Source organism: Myodes glareolus, chromosome 6 (genome assembly GCF_982192425.1).
Source record: "Myodes glareolus chromosome 6, mMyoGla1.1, whole genome shotgun sequence".
Classification (NCBI taxonomy): domain Eukaryota; kingdom Metazoa; phylum Chordata; class Mammalia; order Rodentia; family Cricetidae; genus Myodes; species Myodes glareolus.
Window position 1 is genome coordinate 82900601 of NC_142031.1, and position 16177 is coordinate 82916777.

The following is a 16177-nucleotide window of genomic DNA, read 5'->3' on the forward strand; positions in this document are numbered from 1 at the left end:
CATAGAAAGAGGTCTCTCCCTTTCATCAGGAAGCTGATCTGGATAGAGTTACCAGTTAGAGATAATCTTACAGCAGTACTCCCTAAGAGTCAGTGCCCTGGGTCTGAGCTCATCAGAGACCTGGGGCTCAGGGCTCAGGGCTTGGTTTTCTCACTGTTTCAAGCTATTGGTCTTCCAAAGGCACCTTCATGAGCCTCCAGTAAAAACCATCAGCTCAGAAGTACCAGTTGAGGTGCAGTCCCCAAAAAGCCGCCTCAGTAGAGTGTGGGGAGCAGACAGCAGGACCGGGAAAGAAGCCTCAGCGTGCGACAGAACAAAGAAGGGACTGCAAGGAGGCCATCTTTGTTTGTCTCAGGCTAGGGCTAAGTTTGACCCCCTCCCCTTCTCTATCAACTATGACGTCATCTGAAGTCCCTTTTCTAATAGGCTGGTCTAGGTAACTCTGAGGTCTTGCCTACAACCCCACTTTCCATCTGTTGGACTCTCTGGAGACTACATTTCCAAGAGCCATGCTGTCAAGATCAAGGTTAGTGGGTCCTCAGAAACTTTCCTCCTGGTCCTACATGAAGGTGGCATCCAATATTCCCCACCTTATCCCCCTTGCTGGGGTCTTCCCCAGAAGAAGGTTTTGAATCTGGGCCCTGCTTGCTCTACCACCACAGCTCACTCACCCAGTGCAGGGACCCAATGCAGACCTTGGCAGCCATTAGGGGCACTGTGGGGTTCGAGGGCTGCAGCTTCATGCACTCCCGGAGCAGCGACACGGCATAGGCTGACTGCAGAAGCAAGAGCAGAGAACACGGTCACTGACCACCCTGGGCAGTTCTCCCAGCAGGCCTTGCTCTGTTCCCCTTTCCTTCTAAGAACCAGGAAGACAACCCAGCGGGAAGAGTCCAGGTCATAGTCACTGCAGGCCAAGTCCTTCTCTGAGTTTTGTTTCCCTGCTTTGGAGAATAGAGACCATGAACCTCACCCTCTGGAGATGTGACAAGAGCTAACATAATAACAAACAGAACCTTTCCAAAAAGAATTCAGATCAGAACCAGAAAAAATTGAGAATTAGACAGGGGCTCTCTAAACCTGTACTCAGAGAGAAAAGCTGGTGACAGGACTGGACAGGTGTACAAAGGCTGGGAAGAAGGTGAGGTGGTGGGAGGGCCAGAGAGAACCTCCAAACAAAAGCCCACGGGGCTCCAGGACTCAACCAGGATTTGCTGAGGACAGGCGGGGAAAGGCCAGAAGGGAAGGGCATCCAGGCCCAGATAGGTGCGCCATCTATACCAAGAGGAATGCCAGCTAATACCCCAGATCTTATCATGTGCCAGGCAGTTTTTCCTAAGTCAGGGGCTGCCAAGAGAACCTGCAGGCTGAACCTAGCCCACTGCTTGTTTCTGTAAATAAGGTCTAATTGGAACTCACGCCTGTTTATATACTATCTGTGGCTGCTGCAAGATACCACACTGGTGGAATAGCTGAGAGAGGCTGGCTATTAATAGTCAGAACTGACTGCCCAACCCTGCGGAAAGTCTGCTAACTTCTCTATGAGAGCGCTGGGTTTCACAGCATCCTTACCAGATGGGCAGCTTTACAGCCAAGAAAAGAGAGAGAGGCTGGGCAATCAGACAGTTTGTTAAAAGTCACATAGCCCGAGAATGGCCAAGCAAGGGTTTGAACACAGCCTGGACCTAACTCATAACCACTACCCTGTGTGGCCTCCATGGTGATGACCTTGGCCAGAGGAAGCCGGTTTCCTGGAGAGAGAGGGAGGGGGTGTTCGTGTGTGTGCGTGCGTGCGCACACGTGCGCGTGCCCACGAGTGAATGTGTGTAGTCTGGAACCTTCTGCTTTCTGAGGGAACCAATACTTTCCAAGGGAACCCCAATAGTCACTGTCCTGGCATGTAAGCTCCTACCTGTGATCCTCAGGTGTGTATCACAGGACAATCACCAAGTCCTGGGTCCCACTGTGAGCTGAGCTCCTCCCTTTAACTTAGCCTCCTTCTTCCCTAGCAACTCGGGGGGTGCCACTAAGGAACAGAGGGCGCTGGCAGATTCCTCTGCCTGCAGAAGGATATGATTGGAATGTGTGTATCCCCCGCCCCCAGCTCACCTCTCCGTTTCCCACCATCTATGGAAGAGCGTTCTTCCACCCAGTCTCCCAGTCTCCTTGGGCTCTCATGGAGCTATGGCTTGCATACATTTGGAGTGTGTTCTCCAAGAATCCATACGTTGGAACTTGAACCTGAGTGGTCAGCCCTGAGAAGTGATGGGGTCTAGTGGAACCTAGTTAGGCCACTGTGTGCACTAAAAGGACTGGACATCTTTCTCAGCAGTTCTGGCAGGGGTTGGTATAAAATGAGCATGACTGGCTCTTCTCCGCCTGGCTTCGAGTCTTGCTCTACAGTGGCTCCCACTTGCACACACTCCTGCCACGTCACCCACTTTGAGGTCTTCACCAGAACCAAGCCAGTGTGGGTGCCCTGTCCTTGAGCTCCAAAACTATGAGGCCAATAAGCTTCTTTGCATTATAAATTCTTCTACCTCGGCTGCTTTATTAAACGTAACAAAAAATAGACCAATAAAGTTAATTGTAGGTATCTTCATTCAGGGCCTGTACTGGGCTCAGTACTGGGCTGGGGTGATGGAGTCAGATGAAACCCCTAAGGAGGTCACAGAAAGCAGGGAAACAGGAGAGACAGATGCCCAAATCCCCTATCATTCTAACAATACAAGAGGACAGGACAAGTACAAGGTAGGACCAGAAAATGACAGGCCCACAGCGAGCACCCAGTGTAGACTGCAGCAAGGGAGGCTTCGTGAGAGCTGCCAGGCCCCACCTCCTCCTCAGAGCCCCTCTCCTGGAAATGCGACAGGGTGTCCCTCACCACTGTCCCTCCACCCGCACATCCCAGGAAGCCTCAGGCTTCTCCTCAGCTTTCCTTAGGCTGCTGACCTTTGCATCCTGGATTCTCTAGTCCTGACCCTCCATAGTCCACCCACCCCTTCCCACCCCACCCCTTCCCACCCCACCCCTTCCCACCCCACCCCCACGCAGACCAAAAAACACTGCTATTTAAGGAGCCGACTGAGGACCCAGCAGTAGGAGCAGCCGGCTTCTTTTTCTCCCCCTGTCATGCTGGTTACCTAGCAACACAGCCAATGCAACTGCCGCATGGAGACTAAGAGAGGGAACGACCTAAATCATGGCACAGAACTCATCTGTTATTCCGGTGGGGTGAAACGCCAGGCACATTTCTATCTACCCAACCGCACCGTCTGGAAGGTACAGAACCTGGATTCCCACCTTGGGCTCAGCAAAGGCAAGCTCTGGTCACTCCTCTGAGGTCTGCCAGGGCAGTCAGGCAAATGGTTTTGGCATGCAGGATTCCCAGGGGGCCGTTGGAGAATGTCTTCCTTACAAAACAATCTCACAGTGCACTGACTGCACGGACGGGTGGAGCCTCACATATACGGAATTCACTGACCACTCCAGCGCCCTATGCCTATCTTGCGGGATCACGAAGGGACCAGAGTAGGGAATGACTTCCCAAAGGCCAGATGCCAAGCTGCCTAAACTGCATAGGGTCCAACTTCTCCATAAGGAGGTGTAAGACTTCTCAAGTCCCAGACAATCGTGGTGCCTTTTCCTGAGGCTGGAGCCTCCAGGAACTTCCTCAAAATTAAAGCTAGTTTCCATGGATAGTTTTGGTTTTGTTTTTGTTTGTTTGTTTTGATTTTTAAAGGGGGTAGCTTTAAAATAAAATCCACAGAACAGTGTGCATTGCTCTAGGCCTTTCTTCTTCTTCTCTGCTATTCTAAGGCTCATGGTGTTTCCTGTTTGGGGGAGGCAGGAAGAAGTTGCTTGATGCTGCTGTACACGGAGGATCCACCTAAGTTCCAGCCACACCTTCCCAGCCTAGTTACCAGCCTAGTAACCTAGTTAGTCACCTAGGCATTAACAGGCTGCTGTGAACTCCCCTGGTTCATGCTGCCCCCTCTGCCTGGAGTTCTGCTCTTCCTCCTGCTCTCCTCTACACTCCCGCCTGGTGCCTGGGAGTGCCTCTAATCCTGTGCAGCCAGTCCTGTCTATATTTTGAATTCTCCTTAAAATCTGACAACACCCTGCTGGGCAGAGCCAGTAGGGTCACGTTGTGCCTTCAGGATGCTCTGGGAGGTGGCCCACGTGATGCAAAAGGGCTGGGAAGAGTGAAGCCCAGCAAAGGATGCTCAAGGAGACTCCCCACTGACTCTGCTGTGCTCTCAGCCTGTCCCTGCAGTCTGAGAAGACTGTGGCACCTGGTTCTCCTCCCCCTCCCCGCCAGGCCCTGGCCTGTCTCACTGCAGAGACCCAGGGCTGCCTGGCACTCCTTCATCTGTGGAGGCGGCACTGGCACACTAGAAGGGCCCTCCTCAGAGACGGCTGTGGGGCTAGAAATGGAATGTGGCACAGATGGGCCAGGGGACGAGGGATTCCCTCAGCCCCATGAAAGGGCCCTGGGTATTTACAGCTCTTGGAACCATCTGCAAGCTCATGGCACCTTATTTCCTGCATTCATAGCCTCCTCAGCCCCATCTCCCTCGGCCCCCAGCTCCGGAAAGGTTTTCCTTTCATGTCGCTGCTTAAAATAGAGGCTTACATAAGAGTAGTTCTGATCTGAGAGAAAATCAGAGGTGCTGGAGCAGGGGCCGGGCAGATGGAGGACGAATGCCTACCCTGGTGCCATGTGCTCTGGGCAGTGCTGGCCTTTTCTGCTGGCCCCACCCAGGTACCTCTAACTACATCCATCATATAGTCTCCCCTACAGGTTCCCATGTGTGTCGTTGCTACTCCATTCCACCGTTTAACTCTCCCTCCAACTCACAGGCAGGACTCTCTGGGGCAGGAAGAGCATTCCTCTCTCCTAGAGCCACACCAGCAGAAGTGCTACGATGGCCTTGTAGTGGATCATAAGAAGAGAGAAGCATCTAAATTCATACCTGCATATGGGCAAACTAGTCATCACTAGCATGCATTATTTAGGGCCTTCCCAATCCACGCTCATAGACAGTCATACCAAGACCGGGTCAATTCCCACTCAACACAAATCTCTCCAACATCTTGCTCTGAGAAGCCCCTGGGAGGGACCAGAGGTTCCTCAGAATCCATAGAAGGCATTTAACCCCCACCCTCACAGCCCTAGGCCTTACCTTCCCACAAGCTACCATGGAGAGGGCCACTTGGTACCAAAGGTGAAATTCTCCAAACGCATACTTCATGGCTCGCTCTAGGCACTGGGGAGGAAGAAGTGGTCAGCACTGGCCCACTCCCTGACAGGGTAACCATTCCCCATGTCACTGCCTTCAGAGAGCTGCAGGAAACACAGGAGTAATCCAGTCCCTGCCACGGCATGCTGGGTAATGCTGTATCAGAGTTGTCTCTGGTCCTCTCTTCCCACTTCCATAATGCAGGAATGATTTCATAGGGCCATTTTGATAGGCAGATGAAATCAGATTTGTGAAAATGTTTTGAAAGAACACAACCCAACAAAAATAACAACGAGTGTTGATTATCATGGGTCATGGTAGGGCTCTCAACTTTTTACATGTATCAACTCATCTATTCTCCCTAACCACCCTGCGGTGAGATCTCTAATAACCTCCATTCCGCAGATAATGGATCTGTGACTGAGGCTAGGGTGACATGCCAAGGTCACTAGCCAAAGCCAGTAAAAGGCAGGCCAGCCTGAACAGAGAGTGGGGAAGTGAGGAAAGACAAACGGTCCCCTTATTTGGCTCCCTTTATGAATTACCTAAGTCCCAGGAAGTGAGTAGGCTGGGCAGCTGACCCTACCTCAGAAAGCATGGCGTACTGGCCCCGCCTGCCCAGGGTGATGCTCAGGAGGTCATAGATGGCTGAAGCATTCTGCAAGCTCACTTTCCGGTCCTCCTCCTGCTCTGGCGCCCGACTCAGTACCACGTCCCGAGTAGCCTGTGGGTGGAATGCAGGTAAGGACCTCGCATCACAGGGCCCATATTGCAAAGACACTCACTGTCCCATTTCACTGCTGTTACAAGTCAGGTAACTGACCATACTCTCAGAAATGCCCTCTCCTAGCCCCACAAAGCTCTTTCCAAGGACAGAAAACCCATGGTCCAGGTGTGTGGGGGGGTGCCATCCTAAGGCTCAAGGTCCTGAAGTGGCAAGGACAGTGCCGGGGCCTCACTCCTTTCATCTAAATGTGACACCTGCTGACACTCAGCACCCCACCCCACTTCAGACATACGTCATTCATGCTCTCTCTCGTGAACATTCAGTCTTCCTTCTTCCAGGACCTAAGAGTCACTACTCAGTCACAACAGCTGCAGAGCACCAAGCAGTGGTGGCACACGCCTTTAATCCCAGCACTCTGGGAGGCAGAGGCAGGTGGATCTCTGTGAGTTCGAGGCCAGCCTGGTCTACACAGAGTACCTGTCAAAAATAGACAGATAGATAGATGATAAATAGATAGATAGATAGATAGATAGATAGATAGATAGATAGTAGATAGATAGATAGATAGATAGATAGATAGATAGACAGAACTACACAAAGAAACCCTCAAAAACCCAAAAAGAAAAACTTAAATAAATAAATAAATAAATAGCTGCAAAGCAGGGACATCCTGGGGCCTGAAACGACTCTCATGCAGTCTCAGGACTGTACTTGGCAAAGCTGAGCTCTGGTTCCACATGCTTGCTGATGACTCCCAGCATGCTCCTTTCTGACCCCTCTCCTGCCGAAGGGGTCCTTGTCTAGCATCGTCCTCCCTCCCTGAGACTGCTCTGCTCTCCACAGGATGTCAGTCAAGGACTGGCCTGCTAGGTAGAAAAAAAAGGAGCTGTTGGCCCTGAAACCTAAATATCCCACCAGCTCTAAGGTCCCATCCTGCTCACCAGTGCTCCTCACCATCTCCTTCTGCACAGAGCCACCCTCCCTCCTGTAGGGAAGGCGCAGGAGCTACCATGGGCCAGAGGGTGAGGAGACAGAAGCCCCATTGCTTGTAGGCTCTGGGCTGAAATGTGCTCCCTTAGAGGCTCCTATTAGCGAACAGGCCTCCTAGCCCCAAAGAATAATACACTTAGGGCATCTGAGGCAGAGAGACAAACTGGGGGCAATGGATCTGGACCGCTGCCTCTTCAGCCACGACTGTGATAGGTGTTCCTCCTCCTCAAGAAACACAGATGGCCAAGGAGGGGATGCCTGGGATAGAATGCCAGGAATGGCAGGAAATCCTCAGAAAGATCAATGCTAGAGCCAACCTGATAAACGGAGCCAGGAACTGCGAGCAGCGAAGGCAGGGAACGCGCCAAGAAATCCCTCTCCCTCCGAGAGTCCCACCCACACAGCCACGTGGGAACACAGCCACGCTCCGTCCCTCACACTATACCTCCCCACTCCTCCACCTCCAGCAGCTCTTGGCTCCAGGCACCCTGTGGGGACTGTGGGTGAGTGGGCTTCTCCAGGCAGCGGAGAGAAAGGAAGTGGGGGGATGAAGAACAGAGAAGCAGCAGGGGGCTATGGGAAGCATCTGTGCATTCCTACGACTTTGGTAGGGAGAAGGAATCAAGATGGACGGGATAGACCAGGTATTCTGTAGGGGTGGCTTCCCTTGAGGTAGAGGGAGCCTTGCTGGATACAGTCAAGGACTGAGAAACCCACCCTGCGCAGAAGCCATGTTGGGAGGGAGGAGTAGTGAGGAGCGAACTGTCACCGCTTCCCTCAGGGTGACACTTACACTACTTTCTCTGGCTGCCTCCGACCTGACTCCCCAGCAGCCACCCAGCTCGCCCTCTGTTTTCCATCTTCAAGGCTCAACTGAGTTTGGTCACTGCAATTCTCCCTATCAGCCTGCTGGCAACTCCCAACTCAGAGGGCTGTAGCCAACCTACCCTTCTGCCACACGGGCATACACCAGGGCCCTGGAAGCCCTGGCTGGCTCATCACTCCTTGTAGCAGGGCATGCCTTTTCTAGACTGAGCTCCTTGAACACAGAGCTTCATAAATTCCACCACTGTGGAATGAGCAATACCCCAGGAAGACAACTCCGGGCTGGCACAGAAACTCCTTCTTTGTCTACCCTAGACCTTGCCCTCTAAGAGGACAGGCCTCTGGGTGTGTCTGGTGGGAAGGAGGGGTGGATTTTCAGAACTAAGTGTCATTAGAGCAGATGAAGCGTAAGACAGGGCAAGTCCTCCACAAGACCTGGCCCCTTAACAAAGAGACAGCAGCAAGAGCGTGCTCTTACGGGTCCTTGGTGCTTTTGTATGAGAGGGGAACATGGTTCCCACTGGACAGCCTGAAGCAGATGTCTGACCCGCTGTTGGCATGGCTTTGTGGGCAAAGTCACACACACACACACACACACAAAAAAGTTGGGCTAGTGTTGGTTGCTGGGCAGTGCCTGTGTATGTAACCATGGTAATGGGTTCGGGTTGGGAAACTGTAGCAGGAAAAAAAAGGAAGTCCTAAGGTTGGCTAGAAAGCCACAAAAGAGCATGGATTTGTGTGTGGCTCAGGAGCCAGAAGAAACCTCAAAGGCAGGGGACACCACCACTAGGTTTACCGGCCCTCCCCAGAGGTGCCCCAGCCTTCCCATCCTTCTTCCTTGGGCTCAGGGCCCTTAGGCCACACAGGCCCACAGGCTTCCCAGGGAGCCTGTACACTCAGTCCTAACCACACTCTTTCCCTATCTGTGCACACCAACAGCCTCAGATGCCCACTTTCATCAGACGACTCCAGACCAGTGCAGTGTGGTGAACGCACTTGTTAGAGTAAATACAAGCCCCTGAGCTGGCTCTGTGCTCTCCCCACTGCCATGTTCCCATCTGTACCAAAGCCCTAAGGACCCACGGGAGCGCACCCTCACTGCTGTGACCTTGCCCTTGGTTCCTGCTGTGGGATGCTCTGCCCTCAGAAGTCAGGCAGGACCCCCAGAGACATTCCTACTCTGTACCTTTGTCCATCTGGCGCTTCCCAGGAGAACCTGTCTCGGACTAGATCTTTCGGATTGTCAAGAGACCAGCCACACTCCAGTTTAACAGCTCCACACCCTCTCAGGACTCACCACTGCTCTTTGGACAAATGTCCTCCCTGAGACAAAAGCGGGAATCCTCCCTTCCTTCAGCAGGCATAACCCTTGCTGAGCCACCCTCCCTAGGTGCAGGCCTTGCATTACCTTCTCGGGAAGAGAATTCTCACACCATCAACTTATCTGGCCCATGAACCCTAACGGCAGTGAAAGAAGTATAACCTTCCGAGGGGAGGGCTCTGAGTCCCCAGAGATGGACATTCAGAGCCAGTACAGACCCTGAGGCTTTCCTGAGCACCAGGTCAATTATCCTGGCAGTACCCAATCTCTGCCAGATGTGGCGCAGCTGGCATCTCTGCTGAGCCCCGTCTTCCACTTAATCCTGGACCTAGATAGAGTCCCCATCTAAGTGGGGGCAATGGAACACTTTCTAAGTGGCATCTGATTGCCCTCATATCCTCTTCCCCAGTCTCATTCTACTTTACGGAAGACCAAGGAAGACTGAGGGAGACTGGGGGAGTCTAGGGGAGACTGTGGGAGGAGGTCAGTAAACTGGACAATACAGCTTTCTTCAGAGGGCAGAGGCCCCACTGAAATCCAGACATCCTGGTTTCACCCTGGCTGTTTCCCTGGTTTCAGATTTCTCTGGGAACGTGTCTAGTAGTCTTGATCGGATACTATCAGAGGCCTTGGGCTGGCTTTGCTGAAGAAGGAACCAAAGCAAAATGTAGACAGGGTCTCCCTGGTGAAGTCTTGGGTGCTGTCTTTTTGCAAGGAACAGGTTCCTGAAGGAAGATGCCCAGAGCCCTGCTCAGAGGTTTCACAGAGACAGCCTCTCATCAAGCAAGCGAGCCCCAACAGTCACGCCAGAAAGGAGGACCTAGGAAGCATCTGTGCCCAGTGATGCTCCCCTTCCCTGGAGGACACAGTCCCGTGCAGCTCCCGCTGGTTCCCCTGCTGGCAGACATGATTACCACCAGCTCTTGAGTTCACAGAGCCAAGAGCTTCCGTGCTCTGTGACAGGCTTCATCTCCCCAGCGACACAGTTCCTGTGGCAGATGTCACAGTCTTCCTGTCACGGGGACTGAACCACCGGCTCTGAGCTGGCAGCCTTCTGCAGAGCAAGGCCTTGCGTCACAGCAAAGCAGGTGCCAAAAGCTAGGACGCTGTGTGTCTCATCCGCCGAGTCCCAAATGGAACCATGCCTAGGAAGCCCTTTTCTTTAAAATAGCAGACTAATGCCCTCGATCTCTCAACTAGATTAAAGCCTACACATTTTCAAAGGCAACGGAGTCAGAATCGAGCCTTTCCCGCCCCCAGGACAAAAACATGCACTGAACAACCCAACGAGATAGCTTTCTGTTTATTTTCTTATTTAATCCACCCAAACTCCTTCCGCAGAGGCCTTGGTAACTCCATCTTACAGATGAGCAAACAGGTTCACAGAGAGAGACTTTCGCTCAGCTATGAGTGACAAGTACAAGAACCATGCTGCCAGGTGCCTGGTACCGAGTATAGTACAGAAATAGTTTGTTAAGGTGCAGGGTCCCAGTCCCAAAGACACCCCCAACCTCCCACACAGGTTCCCTATCTAGTACCTTCCTGAGGCCACACCGGCAAAACAGAAAAAGGATCGGATTTTGCTGGCTTCCCTGTACTACGTGGGAGTGCATTGGAGATAAGGGCTTCAGGCTGTTTCATTGTTTTATGTATGGTGCTGAGCGTGGTCCAGAACAGTTCCGTAAAGAACAGTGTTGGGAATGGTCCAGCTCAGGGCATCTTGCTTTGTTAACCTATACTTCTCGGATGCACCGTCTAAGAAACCTGGTTCTCAGCTGGCAGTCCCAGCTCAGCAGCACTGATGGACTCCAGGGCCAAAGAACTTGGATCCAGCTGTGTAGACATACCTCCTTTCTCCCGGCTTCTATAATCCACGTTTCTGAGCTTCCCTTGGTGCAGGAGGTCCATCCTTCATCTCACACCTCTACAGCTACCCAACCACACCATGCTCTCCTTCGAGGAGCCTCCAAAGCACTCCAAAGACACTGCCTAACACTGTGGTCACCACGGGCATGCACGCATGCACACTGTCACATATGTATTGCCCAGGGTATGGGAGATAACAGGGATAGCCCGGACACTGCGATAATTCACTACTTTACCACCCCTGACCAAAATGTGAACTCCACGAGGTCAGGGGCCTGTCTGCATTTTGCTTATTGTTACATCTCTGGCTTCTAGAATAGGCCCACACACGGGACAGAAAATAAAGAGTTGTTGCAAGAACATGAATTCTATCAAAACTTACTTCTGAGTCATCATCATCGTATGAAGAGGAAACTGAGGCTCAGAATGTCTGAATGCTTTGTGCCCGACCCTCAGCTAATCAGCAGAGTCCCAGAGCCCCAATCCAGGTCTTGTGCCTCCAAATGCATACTCCTTCCATTCCTTGTCTGTTCTTACATCAGTCACAACACCTAGCTGCTCAGTGCACACTGCTGCCTCGTGATAATCAAGTTTTGTAACCCAGAAGAGGATTTCACATGCATTCAGTCCCTACCCACTTGGGATAGATATTGGGTCTCTCATCATAGCCCAGCATAGCTAGCGTGGCCAAACCCAAGCACAAGACTGATAAGCCAGACTTGTAAATGTGTGTGTGTGTGTGTGTGTGAGAGAGAGAGAGAGAGAGAGAGAGACAGAGACAGAGACAGAGACAGAGACAGAGACAGAGAGACAGGGCCAAGAAGCTCACACCTTCGTGGGAGGCAGAGCTTGACCAGTCATGGAGAGCCTGCATCTATCTATGCCACACTCTCCACAAACCCGGTTCCCTGGGGTCAGTGGTACCTGGGGCTTACCATGGACTCACTGATAAGCAGCAGCAAGAGCGCCTCCTCTATGTTGTCTTTGGGGCAGTAGAGGCTGGAAAACACAACAGCATCCCTGGTTGCAGCCCAGCCCACATCAACAGTACCTCTGCGCCACCCCCCCCCCCGGCAAGCAGTCCTTGTGCCCCAAGTCAACATCGACCAGGTAAGTTGACCCTTCTCCTGCATAATTCACAGGCACTGAATACCTAGAACAGCTCTTAACTAGCCCCAGAGTTCTGAACCTGAAAGGCTGCTACCATCCTGCAGAAGAAATGGCCCATGCACCCCCAGCCTGAGGTGAGGCATGGGGAGAAGCCGCTGATGACTACAGACTCCACCATCAACTGGCACCTCAAAGGGGTGTGTCAGGAAGACAGGCAATCTCTGAATGTGTGGCCTCAGGGAGCCATGAAGTATTCTCCCCCAACCCCATCAGAGACCGTCTTTTCTTAGTCTCTGAAATGTCTGCCTGGCACTGGGCAGGGTGGCATCAGAACCTGTATTCACAGCAAGGCCGGAGCGGGGCACCAGGGCAGGCGGCAGGCACTCACTTGTCTCCTTCATAGAGGTGAGGCTTCCGAAGGGTCTGGGTGATGAAAGAATTCTCCTCCTTGCTCATGAACTCAGGCAGAGGGTGGGACAAGGGGCTCCAGTAACATTCCTCACTCAGGGAATGCAGCAGGACCCCCGCCAGGTGCTTGGCTGCCACCTGGCAAAGAGGGCGAGACTCAGGCTGGGGTACAACTTCGGCAGCTTGCTTCTGCATCCCCGGTTCCCAACTAGCAGATCTGCCCACTGCATGATGTGCTGGGCCTCTGGGGGCCTCACAGTTCCATTCCCGAGTCCCCCAGTCCTCGGTCCCTCTGGCACAGTAGCTCACCACCTCTCCTGTGGATGACATAGATCTACCCCATCTCTTTCCTTCTCCTTCGGGCTCTACTCATGAGGACACTGTAAGTCCCTTCCAGGTAGGGGAAGGGAGGAGGCCACAGGCACAGGAGGCTTCCTACTAGATGCCTTCTAGAGACTGACAGTCGACCCAAAATTCTAGTGAGAGACACAGCTGTGGCTCTGATTTTGGAAGAACAAAGGTCAAAGTGCATAGACCTGAGTTGGGGCACGAAAGGAGAGCCAATGACGTCTATTGAGATCATGAAGAAACGAGCCATACCACACATCATTAGGATAGTTTTGCTCATGCAAGGGATGGCAGTAGATTTCAACTCTGTTCTAATGCTAGGAGTCATCTTCAGTGCCCTGATGCAGAAGATGAGATGAACAGGGTGCTTCCCAGGCTTGGTGGGAAAGCATTCTGGGATGGATTAACAATGTCTGCTGAGAGCAGAGGAGGGTGAGCATAGGCATGCATGTGACATCTCTAGGCCAGGGGCCTCTTGCTAGGGCTTGTGTTGTCTCCCACCCAAACTGATCTTTGCATAAGCCAGCCCCAGCCAGTAGTCACATTACCACTTTGAAGTTTTGCGTTGCTTTGGTCTCCACAGTCCTCAGAATCTCCCGGAGCTCCCTCATGCCTTTCACGATGTTCCTGGAAGAGGACAGCCAAAGTGGGACCATTGCTCACCGAGCTCCACAGATACCCTGCTAAGCCAGCACCTGCTGCGTGGTCTGTATGGTTCGGGTATTCTTTGAATATCTTCAGTCAGAGGAATGAAAGCCAGAGCTGTAACTTCAGAACACTCCAGACCCAGGGCTGACGCGCTGCAGCTGGCGACCAGGAAGCCCACTGCTGCCCACCCCCAACTTCTCAGCCCCCAGGGGCTCTGTAGCCTGGGAACTACAACAGGACAGGATTGTGCAGGTCAAGTTCTTTGCCTTCAGGGAAGCTCAGGAAGCTACAAGCCTTTCTCTGTAAGCCTGAGAATGTAGACAAAGACACCTGGAGTAAGGTCAGTCGGGACTCTCCCTGACCTGCCCAGGTCGCAGAAGAAACGGCCATAAAGAAAGCAGGGAACCTCAGCCTCCAGACCCTCGGTCCTGTGTCAGGGAAGCAATCTCACCTCTGTGACCCACAGTCTCACCTACAAAATATGGGCTCATGCTTAGCTCCGTGTCTCCAGACTCCCTGTCGGCACGCTACATTCAGTGTTCCTACTAATCCATGGCCATCATTATTATTTATGTAATTCTTCTGCTTATATCTCCTTTTCACTTAGTAGCTATCTCACATTAATAAAAAATACTTGAAATCACGGGTTTGTTGTGCTAGTAGGTTTTTGTTTTTGTGAATTTTTTTTTGCAAAATATAGTAAGTGCAGAAGTATTTTTAAGCACAGAAGTAATTTTTACAAGCTAGTGTGTGTACTACTTAATTCCACTGTGCTTATCACTAAAAGTTCTCAGCCTACATGCAAGGAAATGATGACTCAGAACAGCGCTCTTCGGAGTACAGTCAGTCCCTGGACCAGTGGCAGCAAGCGCTATCCCAGGAACTTCAGCATCCCAAGAACTTGTTAGAAATGAAAGTTCAGAGATACGGGAGCCTGTGGGAAAGGCCTGGAAACACCGAGAGGCCACACGCAATCACTCCAAGGGTCAAGTCCCCATGATCACACTGCAGAAGCACGAAGACACTGACTGTCCCTGTGTGGTGGTGACCTGCCCTCATAAGAGCAGCGTCCAGACTCTTCTGAGAAACGAGTTGAGTGCCCACTTGTCAGAGCGTCAACGCCCCCAGCACCTGTAGCTTTAAGCGCTATGGCTGCATTTTTCAGGGTACAAACCAGCAGATCAAGGCCCAGGAGGCCAGCTCTGAAGAGCAGCATGCGAAGCTGCTGAAAGCGTAGAGCTGGAAAAGCAGCTTTCCTTGCTGCAGAAGGAAAGCGTTGAAAAAACCAAGAGCATACAAAGTTTGCACAATCAGATATGCAGCTCTGAAACTGAAATTGAGAGACAAAAGGAGATGCTTTGAAACGATGGATCCAAAATCCTTCATGTGCAGCAAGTAAAAGACAGCCAAGCAGAGAAACTGAAAGAACTCAAGGAGCTCCGCCCCTTCCGGCAGAAGTGGGAGGAAGCAGACAGCATGAAGAGCAGTGTGGAGTCCCCCAGAACCGTGTGACTGCGCTGGAAAGTGGGCACAAGAGTGCAGGGTAGGCGGCTCGCAGCACAGGCTCGCTGGGATCTCAGCTGAGCCGGCATGATCAGATGCTGAGTGTTCATGACGTCTGCTTGGCCGACGTAGACCTGCGGTTCCAGGTCCCGAGACCACCACCTACAACGGTGTGCTGATCTGGAAGATCCATGACTATAAGTCTCTCTACAGCCAGCCTTTCTACACAGGCTATTTTGGCTGTAAGATGTGTGCCAGGGTCTACCTGAACGGGGACAGAATAGGGAAAGAGACAACATCTGTCGCTATTTTTTGTCATTATGCGTGGAGAATATGATGCTTTGTTGCCATGGCCATTCAAGCAGGAAGTGACATTCATGCTGATGGATCAAGGGTTCTCTCGACATCATCTGGGAGATGCATTCAAGCCTGAACCCAAGAGCAGCAGCTTCAAGAAACCCACTGGAGAGATGACTATTGCCTCTGGCTGCCCAGTCTTTGTCGCCCAAACTATTCTAGAGAATGGGATGTATATTAAAGATGATACAAGTTTTATTAAAATCATAGTGGATACTTGGGATCTGCCTGACCCCTGACAAGTAACTGGGGAGGTGGATTCAGCAGGAGGTAACTCCTCTGGGGGTTGAAGCAGTCTGTCTTCACGAAGGTCCTCGCCCTCAGAAAGGACCGTGTGGAACAGGGTAAGCAACCGGAGGAGGAGGATACGTGGTTGGCAGGAGGAGCCACACATGGAAACAGACCCCAATGGATTTCCTAATAGACTAGCCATACTCACTCTGAAGAATTGTTTATCCTTCAACGAGATAAATATTGCTGTCAGAGAAGGCTTTCATTTTTAAAGATCTAGTTAATTAAGGTGGAAACATATATGCTAAAAAGAAACATGATTTTTCTTCCTTAACTTGAACACCATAAAAGAAAACACGTGGAGGTAGCAGGACGTGTCAGCATGTTAATTTAAAAAGAGAACTTATGAAATAATAATACAATTCTGATTTTTCATCAAGAAAAAAAAGAAGCGAAAGCTCAGAGTTTGGAGAGATGGCTCAGTGGTAAGAACACTTGTTGTTCTTGCAGAGGACCCAGGTTTGGTTCCCAGCACCCACAGGTGACTCACAACCATCCCTAACTCCAGTTCCAAGGTATCTGAATCCCCTCTTATGGCCT

General features: G+C 51.7%; 1 protein-coding gene, 1 long non-coding RNA gene and 1 pseudogene across 7 annotated transcripts in view; 2 read left to right on the forward strand and 1 right to left on the reverse strand.

Moving 5' to 3' along the window:
• LOC125388291 (uncharacterized) overlaps nucleotides 1–16177 on the forward strand; it is a 334710-nt gene that overhangs the window by 262674 nt on the left and 55859 nt on the right. The gene's annotated exons all lie outside the window — the stretch shown is intronic.
• Nucleotides 1–16177, reverse strand: part of Ttc7a (tetratricopeptide repeat domain 7A) — a 102985-nt gene that overhangs the window by 48281 nt on the left and 38527 nt on the right. For 3 of the 6 annotated variants that reach the window (XM_048416303.3, XM_085690947.2, XM_085690944.2), the window contains exons 6-11: nucleotides 13387–13465; nucleotides 12471–12628; nucleotides 11908–11971; nucleotides 5830–5967; nucleotides 5187–5270; nucleotides 672–776 (exon numbers count right to left, since the gene is read on the reverse strand). In XM_048416303.3, the coding sequence (XP_048272260.1) occupies nucleotides 672–776; nucleotides 5187–5270; nucleotides 5830–5967; nucleotides 11908–11971; nucleotides 12471–12628; nucleotides 13387–13465 (628 nt within the window). The remainder of the gene's footprint in view (nucleotides 1–671; nucleotides 777–5186; nucleotides 5271–5829; nucleotides 5968–11907; nucleotides 11972–12470; nucleotides 12629–13386; nucleotides 13466–16177) is intronic. The other 3 variants (XM_085690945.2, XM_085690946.2, XM_085690948.2) reach the window with 3 other exon arrangements.
• LOC125388152 (TNF receptor-associated factor 3 pseudogene) lies at nucleotides 14286–15585 on the forward strand (annotated as a pseudogene).